The sequence below is a fragment of the Corticium candelabrum genome, chromosome 21 (genome assembly GCF_963422355.1).
Source record: "Corticium candelabrum chromosome 21, ooCorCand1.1, whole genome shotgun sequence".
In the NCBI taxonomy this organism is placed as follows: Eukaryota; Metazoa; Porifera; class Homoscleromorpha; order Homosclerophorida; family Plakinidae; genus Corticium; species Corticium candelabrum.
The window spans coordinates 3,744,068-3,754,891 of NC_085105.1; the positions used below are offsets into that span (position 1 = coordinate 3,744,068).

At 39.1% G+C, this 10,824-nt stretch overlaps 1 protein-coding gene across 3 annotated transcripts; it reads left to right on the forward strand.

Moving 5' to 3' along the window:
• The first annotated feature begins 52 nt into the window (after positions 1-52).
• LOC134196632 (TBC1 domain family member 31-like) lies at positions 53-10,503 on the forward strand. Of its 3 annotated transcripts, XM_062665831.1 has the most exons (11): positions 53-594; positions 2,185-2,499; positions 2,556-2,725; positions 6,336-6,785; positions 7,327-7,364; positions 7,581-8,160; positions 9,208-9,343; positions 9,406-9,621; positions 9,673-9,807; positions 9,866-10,106; positions 10,160-10,503. In XM_062665831.1, exons 1-11 carry the CDS (start codon positions 67-69, stop codon positions 10,402-10,404), a joined length of 3,054 nt encoding a protein of 1,017 aa, XP_062521815.1. In that variant the 5' UTR covers positions 53-66; the 3' UTR covers positions 10,405-10,503. The 3 variants fall into 3 exon arrangements, with proteins under 3 accessions (XP_062521815.1, XP_062521813.1, XP_062521814.1); XM_062665829.1 differs by having other exon boundaries at positions 7,327-8,160; XM_062665830.1 differs by having other exon boundaries at positions 7,327-8,160; positions 10,164-10,352.
• Positions 10,504-10,824: the final 321 nt, after the last annotated feature.

Here is a 10,824-nt window from a genome sequence, read left to right on the forward strand (position 1 = left end):
ATTTGCGCGTGCGCGAACTTCACCCGCATGTTTTAAACGTCGGCTGCTTGTTGTTACAGGTAGACGATGCAGGACCCATTGGATATATGTGGAAAAGATTCTGGAATTATTTGGCACCGCAAACCTGTTCCTCAAGCGTCTGATGCGCTTCTAACGTCTATAATTCACAGACAGCCGAGCTCTACGCTTTATGGACGAATTGTTCGTCTCTTGAGGGCCACTTTTGATTCAACAGGTCACAGATTTGCAATTGGAGATCAACAGGGCCACATTTATGTCTTCGACTTGTCTAGAAATCGCTTTTCACTCGTACAGAGGCTCGGCACGCCGTGCACGACACTGACGTTCAACACGAAGAGAAAAACAGAATTGATTATTGCTCTTGCCGATTATTCTGTGCGCTGCGTCGACATCGAGAGTGGCGAGATGTTGGGCATTATGAGAGGACACGACTCGTCTGTCAGACACATTTCTGTTCACGTCAGCGGAAGATATGCTCTCACTACTGCTACGGATCGTTCCATTCTTTGGGATTTGAATACTTTCAGAAGGAAGAGAACTCTGAACGGGGCTCAAGATGTGGGAGTGCAAAAGGTAAACGTACGAAATTGTTCACAGTTATGATAACAATCTTGCAGGAAGGCTGCTTTTTAATTAAGAATATATATTATTATAAATCATAATTTACAATGATACCAGGTATTCGTTTTGGCACTGTGAGTGTTTTGCAAATAGTTGAAAATATTAGGAAGTTTGAAAATAGGAAATGTCACTTTAATTAATAAGTCAAATATATGCTTGTCACACTAAATGACAACACTATGCTTTCCAGTGTTTTATGGGAACTTCTGAATTAGATGCAACATTTTGCAATAGAATTGCATGCTTTTGACAACAGTATCTCGACCATAGTTTTTGTAATACAGGATGCTGAGTTGTTACAGTGACATAAACATGACCATAGCCACTTTTCTGTATGGCAAAGCGTATGCAGTATGGAGGGATAAACTGCAGGATATGTCATGATCTTACAGAATTGAATGTCAGTGTTTAATATCATCATGATATGCAAACATTTAACAAGAATGAAACAATACTATTTTTTATAATACAGTGAGGAAAAATGTCGCCACTCATGGGCTAGTGTGAAAGTGTTATGGTGCATGTGAATTTTATGTGTAATGATAATAACATAACTTTGCAGGTCAATTGATTTTACAACAACAATAACACTGCAGGTCAACTGATTTCTAAGCAAACAACTAGTACTGCAGCCATTTTGTTGCTACTTGTTTTTAGGACATCCCTTTATACACAACATTTGAAACAAAAAGCAGCCCATTCTGTAGAGCAGTCATATCTCTGTTACTGTAAACCAAGAAATTTTCGGTAGCGTAAAAATTTCAGTACCTCCTGAATATTCCGTTTCGGTCGCGATCAATTTTTGGTATGTCGAAGTTGTCGAATGCTTGAAACTTTTGTACAGATGCACAGAATATCTCTGGAGTACCTGGTAGTTGACAGCAAGTAGACATTACGTAGTTGTGCTCAGCACAGCTGGTGTGTAAAGCACAGCGGTTTCTGTACTACTAGTAGTAGATAATTGCAGACATCACAAGTTTGACGTTACTAATTTTTTTAGTAGGTGTGAGTGTGAGTGCGCATGCTACTACGTATTACACGCGTGTGTTGTTGAATTGCTCAGCTCTAGCAAGTGTGCGGGATGACAAGCCTTCTGAAATGGCCAGGGAAGGCAAATCCAACTCTAATAGGCGAGTTACCAATACCAAGAACTGACGGCCTTCCAGACTCCAACCTTGAGGAGACGGAAACTGACACGGCGGCATGCGCCTCAGCAAATGCAGAACTTGATGCTTCTGAACTGTGTGCAAGTATGGCGAGGTACACTGACTTGCATGGGCTGCAAGCAGCCTTGAGGCACTGTCCATCCAAGTTAGGGCATAAAGTCCTGTATACGACGATACCATGCTCCCAGACATTGCTGCTAATTCCTTACACAAAATTTAGGTAGAGATTTAGTTTCAGTACCTCATAAGTCATACCAAAATTACCAAAAATAAATTGCCACTGAAAATTTCTTGGTTTACAGTAATTTTGATGTTTTTTGCTAGTGAGATATGTCTATTTGATGTTGCTAACTGTACTGTTGGTGTGGTTTCATAGGCTTTCTTTCTTCCTCTCAGTAACACAATCCTGACATGCTTCAAAGATGACTCTATTATGGCATGGGAAGCTGACACATTTTGCTATCGCTATCGTCTTTGTCTGCCAGATTCAACTACACATTCTCCACAGCTACGAGCATACGCTACCACTCAAGATGGCCGAACTCTTGCCACTGCAGGCAAGTCACAATTTATTTATGTTTGGGCTTTGGACACACGAAAGTTAATAAGAATAGTGCAGATGCCTAAAGCTGTGACTCAAGTAAGAGAGATGGAATTTCTGTTTGACTCATTTAGTGGTGGAGCAAATCAAGTTAGTTCAATGAACTTCATTAAGAATGTAATATGAATTGGTGTTTATGTTTTCAGGTTCTTGCTGCACTGGCTAGTCATGGAGTGGTCTATTTTATGAACGTTCTTAGCTGTAAGATGATGTTTACAATTGGAAACAGAGAGCAGATGATTGATAACTTTACAATCAGTAATAATGGTTGGTACATGGCCTGTGGGATGGAGAGTGGAAGAGTGAATATGTACAGGTGCGACTATGTTAATCTCTCGTTAGGTCATAGACTGATGCATATTGAAGATTTCCAATTATGGCATATTTATTATTATATCTGTCTTGCATTGCATATGACTTATATTCAACGATTAAAGGGTAACTGACATGAAAAAATCGAAAATTATTTTATTGTATTTTTTGTTAGTTCTTAATGTTCTTATGCCCAAAAAATTAAAAGTTTAATTTTGAAGCTACATTTGTGAAGATATTGAGGCGTAAGCTTATCTGCCATGACATCACAAGAGGAACGGAAGTGGCTAGAGCGCATGCTGGCAATAAAAATGTCTGACGAGATAGTACACCTCTCGTTGCCTGCTGGCTGCAGTAATGTGCTCAGAAAGAAAGCGTGGCTTTGATTCACTTCTCCAGTAATGCCAAGATGTGAAAGAAATGAGCAACGCGAGGAAACAAGCGAGAAATTGGTGGGACAGCCCAACCACACGTTCAGACCCATCTAATGCGTATCTAGTGATACTATCAGCCGGAATGTTTCAAAACGGAGAATAACGTTAGTAACTTAGTGAGTCACTTACTATGAGGCTTTGGGCTTTTACCCAAGGTAAAAGGAGACTGAAGTCTGAAGCATCAAGCTGCACTGACGATTTGACTAGGAAGCCATTGAGAGGATTGCAACGTGACAATGTGAGAAAGTCAACAAATACAGAAGGGGAGAAAAGGCTGAAAGAAAGCGTGAGAAATGAAGGGTAAGTCATGTAGAATTCTAACGATAGACTTATTCATGACAATTTTCTCCGGTAGACACTTCTCCAGCGTGCAAGAGATGAGCTTCTTGCATGTGCAGGAGATACTATTTAGTATACACAGTGGCAGTATCAACTCACAAGACTCCGTGTGCTGGAAGTGGGGGGGGGGGGGTGAGAGAACATGAGTTGTACTGCCATCCATACTCAATAATAATTGAATCATGAATTGATATCAGAAATCCAGCTTCTCACCTTTTTCATTTTTAAAAACAAATATTTGAGAATCAGTTACAGTCAGAGCAAACAAGATTACGAAATCTCTCGTAATTAAACTGACTCTAATGATTTATGATTGATTATCTCAGACTCTAATTTGTGAGGATGTTTGAAACTGCTGCAAAAGGATGGGTGGGAGGATTGTTGATAATTGATTACAATTTTCAGAAGTTTCAACACTCACACCCTACAAACAAATATGACACCATTCACTGGTAGTTCCAGTGACAACTATGTTTCACGTGAAGAAACCTAACCATAATTATTGACAGCAAACAAAACAGCCAACAACAATCTGTAAAAGCAACATTACTTTTATAAATAACTTGATTCCTTGTGTGCTAGCATTTCTAAATAAAACAAATTTTAAGCTACTGTGTGAAGTACAACAGGAAAGAAAAGAAAGCCATTTTGCCAAGACATTGTTAAGTACATAGACAGTGATTCTAAACAAACCAGAAACACTACCAACAACAACAGCAATAACAACAACAATTGCCATTGCAACCAACAGTAAGGAATGAAAAAACTCTGCACTCATATACCTGCAAATGCTACGTACTGGAGTCCAGGACTAAAGCCCGGTACACAGTACGACCTGACACCGACGTTGATCCTGACGCTGGAATAGAAATTAATCCTATTCCAGCATCTGCGTCAGCGTCAACATCAAAGGATGCCACCTGCGTCAAGGCGGTGTCTTTGCTGTTGCTGTTGACGCTCAGCTGAGCATCAGCGTCAATACTGTGAACTGGGCTTGACACCAGGACACTGATCAGATTTTTCAGCCTGTCGACATAATCCACATCAAGGGTGCATTTCTTTTTTTCTAATCCAGCTAATCCAGATTAGATGGATTAGCTGAATTGGGTAAAAAATGCATCCCAAGAGAAGCTCATCTCTTCGGTTTAAACTTACTTCCACGCTCTAGCAGTAGGTAGAAAATAGTCACAAGCAACTCTATCAATCATTAGAATTTTACAGGACTTATCCTTCATTTCTTATTCTTTCAGCCTTTTTGACTTTCTCACATTGTCACGTTGCAATGGCTTTGTCTAGTACAAATCGCCAGCGCAGCTTTTATTACCTTGGGCCGGGGTAAAGCCCAAAGCCTCCTACTAACTCAATCTTCCGTTTCAAAACATTCCGGCTGAGAATATACGCACTAGACGAGTCTGAACGTGTGGTTGGCCCATCCCACCGATTTCTCGCCTGTTTCACTCATGTTGCCTGTTTCCTTCACATCTTGGCATTGTTGGAGAAGCAAATCAAAACCACGCTTTCTTTCTGAGTGCATTACTGCAGCCAGCAGACAACCAGACGTTTACTTTCTCGTAGGACTTTTCTATTGCCAGCATGCGTTCTAGCCAGTTCCGTTCCTCTTGTGACGTCACGGCAGTCGTACGCCTACTAAACATTCGGAAGCAACTTTGCACCTCAATATCTTCACGAATGTAGCTTCAAAAATTAAACTTTTAAATTTTTGAGCATACAGATATTAAGAACTAACAAAAATGCAATAAAATATTTTTGATTTTTATGTTAGTTGCCCTTTAATATGTAGACAATTCAAGTATAAATCAAAATTAGAAAATGCAAGTTTTGCTATACATTAATGAAGGAGTTTACACATCAGAATTGTGACTGTTTAGCTGTTTGAAATATCTGTAGTTTGCTGTATGCAATATGACATCAACATAGAACCAGGTGTTGACTTGGTGTACACATATTTCAATATTTCAAATTTAACATTAGTCGTGCAGTTAACACTATATAGTTCAATGAATTACTACAGTGAAACCTGTACCAGAGACCACCTGGCTTTAGCGACTGCATCTGCCTGGCACGGAATGTTGTCCCATACAATAGCTACTATACTAAGCGACCACCTGCCCAACGCGACCAACGACCAACACCTCTTCTAAGCGACCACAATGTACCTTTTTCGTCTTGATTACACATTCCAACATGGCTGTCACCTGTCAGAGGTGTTACCGACACACATGCGGTACACTTGTACGGTATCCCAAATCAAGTCTTGCTTGCATGGTGTCGGGAAAATTTCTGAGTCTAGCTGAACGGGTAAAGGATAATTATTCAGCTGTCTGAGAAAGGAATATCAGCGAGGCAGATAGCAAAAGACATGGACGTGGGGAAAACACAGATTCAGGGAGTGCTGAAGAAACTCTATCCAGTTTCTTTTCCCTGTCAAAGTAGCTAGCTTTGATTAGAACAGTCTGTAACCACATGGACGAAATACAGTATGTACTTTGCACAAAACAAGAAACGAGACGTTTAGCACTGTGTAAGTTCCTTGTCGTGGTGGTCTGGCATGCAGGGCTATTGGTGTGTGGAAGCGCAAGGCTTCCTCTACTAAGCGACCACCTGTCCTAAGCGACCAATAGCTATGGGTCCCACAGGTGGTCGCTTAGTACAAGTTTCACTGTAATTGCAAAAGATATATATAGATAGTCATTCATTTTATATAATAATTTTAATTTGTATTCTGATCGCTGGTATGAACACTATTCTGCATTGACAATATCTAGGAAGATGGATGTCTTGTATATTACTTTAATTAATTACTTTTATGTCTTTTCTTAGTCTTCAAGTTTTTACAAGTGATGTCAACCAGCCACCAGGTCCACTTGTTAAGGCAGTGAGGATGGATGAAGCAGGTCTCTCATATGATGAGCCAACAACCGCATCACTTAATCACAGCATTCATCAGCAGCCATTAGCTCGTGTTGAATCAGCTACAAAGCAAAAACCTGTCACACGTAGTCAACTTAGACCTCCTCCTTCAGAGCAATCAGAGAGTGATTCAGAACCACTTGTTAGAACACTGAACACAGATCGTCTCAAAACCATTTTACGTGGTTATGGGCAATATCCTGAGAAATACCGTCTTTTTATCTGGAGGTCTCTCTTGCAACTGCCAGAGAACCATGCTGCTTATGCTTCTCTTGCAGACAGGGGAACACATGATGCTTACATTATGCTTCACAAGCAGTATCCAATCAAAAGCAGGAAGCTGCTTAGAGTCTTGCAAAGGTAATATTGCCACTGGACATGGTACATCCCTTATTCAAACACCGGGGAAACAACTACAATGTGTTATGTGTAATAATGGTAATATTCATTGATTTGGTAATATACATTGATTTGTGTGTTGGCTAGCTATTGATTGAGTTGTCAGAACCAAAAAATGTACCATGTTGTAGGACAATTTAATATATTTCTTGACTCAGTGCAGTCAAAGAGTGAAATACGTGGATTTGCTCCTGTCTATTTGGAAGTGGCAGACTTATGTTGTGTTATGTCTGTACCTTAGAGGGAATTGTAGTTCAAGCTGCTCTGTCACTTGTGTGGTTGCAGAGTTTACAAGTAGACAGTTTGTGAAAATGTTGCTAGAATCACTAATTTAAATTTACCTTAGACAACCTAAACATTACATATATTGCTAAGTAATAATATTAGCGTAGAACTATACTCAATTTACCGTCTCTACTTTAATTAATTAAATTATTAAATCTATTGTTACCTTATGCTGTTGATATTTTGAAATTGTGTTTCTGTGTCTTTTTTTCTGTAGAAGTCTTTCTGCTTTGGCACATTGGGCTCCTATTTTTGGTGAGATGACTTATCTTCCATTTCTTGCATTTCCTTTTGTCAAGATGTTTCAGAACAATGCTTTATTGGCATTTGAGACAATAGCTACAGTTATAACCAACTGGTGTTCACGCTGGTTTGAGTATTTTCCCAATCCACCATTTAATGTTCTTAATCTCATAGAGAACCTGTTGTCACACCATGATGCTTTACTTATGAAGCACTTTATTTGCTTAGAGGTCACAGCACAGACATATGCTTGGCCTCTTATGCAGTCATTTTTTTCTGAAGTCCTCACTCGAAGTGAGTGGCTCAAGCTTTGGGACAACCTTTTTTCTCATCATCCAGGTTGTCTTCTCTATGCTGTGGTAGCCTATTTGATTCACAGTAGACGTGCACTATTGAACTCAACTGAAAAGGATGACTTTGTTTATTTCTTTCATCATCGAAATGCTGTTGATGTGGATGCTGTAATTCAAGAGATTTATCATCTCCAAGAAACTACCCCATCTGCTTTGAAGCCTGAACGGGTGATTGATTCATTTCAGCCTCTCACCAAAGGACAGTATCCAATATTCAATAAGTACCCAAAGTTTGTTGTTGATTATCAAGTGAAAGAACGTGACAGATTGCGCAGAGAAGAAATGACATTTCTTCATGAGCATCAAAGGGCCTTGGAACTAAAGCGACAAGCAGAGGAGAGAAAACTGCAAGAAGAGGCTTGGTTTAGACAGCAGACAATCTTACATGAAGCAGAAGAACAGAGACGGCGTGCTCTCAAAGTGGAAGATCAGAAATTGGTTGATCAACGGCTCAGGTAAAACAAATTGATTGTCAAACTTTGAGTTTACTTATCTGTTGTCAGTACTGTTTGTTATTATGGCCTACTATTTGTGCTTCTAAAAGTGTTGAAGTTTTTATTGTTTTTGGAAATTAAAATAACGAATCATTGTAACATCATTATTATCAAATTACTTAATTAAATGTGCTTTATAGCTTTACATTTGCTAAATTTGAAACTATACTTTATCTTTGAAACTATACTTTATCTTTGAAACTATATTTTATCTTTGAAACTATACTTTATTGTTGAAAGACATTCTTCTTCAGTTGCTAATGATCGAAAACAGTGAGGGCTGTAGTAAGTGAAGAAATTATCCTTTCTAATTATTTTTATTAAACCTTTACATTTATTTACTATTCAATTCCTCAAGATTCCTAGTCTACCTTTCCAAATATTCACCATTTGGACAGTAAAGTCAGGCATTATGATGTTGTCGTGAATTTTGTTGTGGATTTTCTTAAATGAGAGGCAGGGTAATGAAAGTTGACACAGCTTAACTTGTAAGTCACAAACTCAAAATAACAATGTAAACAGCATTTTGTCGAAGTTGACGAAATTGAATGTTTTTGTGAGACACTCAATAGCTTTGAAGGATATCATGACAATCAAGAACAAAATTAATTGAAGAACTTGAGTATTTTAGGAGAGATTTTTATGATTTGTGAGCAATGCATGTAACTCAGCAATGAAAGAACTCTAGAGGACCAAATTATGTACAATTACTAGGGGATGAAACTTCTATTGATGTCAAAATTTAGCAAGTCTCTTTAGCTTATTGTGTAAATTAGTTAGCTTGGGTAAGTATAGTTCATCTTGATGGGTATTCTGAAATGTTTCTTTACTTAGCTTTTTTCGTAAGTGTGTTTCATACTTGATTTACTCGCAATGTATTTGATCACAGTATTTGTTGATTTGATCTTTGTTTGTGGTATACATTACTGATCAGGTCTTTTCTTTCATTTTTTAAACTAGCAGTAGAATAAGCATGACGACGGTATATGTAATAATTGTTTCTTGAAGGCTTCAGGCTTTGAAGCGAGAAGTAAAGACGCAGGAGCTTCAAGTCAATGATGCTGCTCGTCGTCGTTTCATGCATTACCAACAACTACAGCAGGAAGCAGAAATAAAGCGACTTGATGATGAACTGCAACGAAAAGTATGACTAGCAATATGGTTCCTAAGCTAACACATTTTGCACAGTATTTGCTCTGTGGTCAGATTCTTCTCAGAGAACAGGAAACTAAAGCAGCTATAGAAGATGCTGAAACTCAAGGTATGGAAATTGAGAATCAGAGGGAACTCCTTGAACAGGAAATGGCCAAGCAGATAGAGGAAGATCGCACTAGACTACGCTCTGTTCACTGGGCTCATGACAGGCAGGCAGCAGTTGAGAAATCTTTGTTAGAGGGAGCTTTGGCTGAACAGCAGCAGGAAGTAAGGTTGTTTACAGAGTCTGTCATGTTTGGTATAACTGACATATTTTAGGACAGAGCACAGTTGCTTGAAGCTCAAAAGCAATTTGCGACATCTCAGCAGAGTGCGTCTGGAATACGTCTTGGCAGAGATGTTGAGTCTAGACTAAAGCTAGATAACCTAGAAAGAGAAATAGAGCAAGCTGATGTCAGATGTTCAGGTTTTTGCCTTCAGTCAATTTATACTTACAGGGTTTGCGTTGCAGTTGGCCAGACGCAGTCAGTTGACTAAACTGTCGGTGCAAGAGTTGCAAACATTACTGAAGAGGGCAGAGATAGAGCAACGAGAGGCTGCAGTTGTTGAACAAACCAAACTTGACTTTGAGCGTCAACTTTCTAGCAAAGCAGATGAGAGACGGCGCGGTTGGTGGAGTCAACCCAATGATGACGACGACAAGTCAGGTGAGTTTGCAAGAAAGAGAGATGCTGTCCAACATCGGCTACAAGGTTAGTCTTTTACAGACTATGGTTAGCTTTTGTGTTAGGGCATTATTGTATAGACAGTATTCTCAGTCTTCGTGAAGAGTTGGATCGCCAACTTGATGAAGTGAAGTCAATGTCTGTCATGAAACACAAAGAGGCAGATTACTTTGGGCAGCATGCAGAGTTCAAGCGTGGTCGTGAATCTTTGGATAAGAAAGAAGCAGAGCTGCTGACTGATATCAACACTAGGAGGAGGAGGATAGTAGAAAGAAATGGTGGACAAACCAGCGCAAGTTCCCTATCATCTCATAATAAGACCTAACTAATTGATACGAACACAGTTAATAGGTTACATTATTGTATTATGTTAATGTATTGCTATCATTTTGATTTGGTATCATCCAGAATACATCCATTCTAAAAGCTATATGGACGACTACACTTGTTCTCTAGACTGTAGTGCATAACAGCCAGTAAACTATAGTAAGCGCTAACACTTTGCAATATTTAGCCTAACTTAACCTACAAAGACTCCAGGCACTAAATTTAGTAGCAAATTGACTCTTGTACATACGTACATTGCTTGTGCTGTACGTTAGAGCTAGTCCTGTTCTCTACTGACTTTTGTACGTCTAAAGGATTTCACGTGTACGTGTGGTGGTTTTTCTTGTGTAACTTGACAAATGTCATTGTGCCACAAGCAGATGTAATGATATCGCTAATTGCTGCTCCTTCCTCTCTG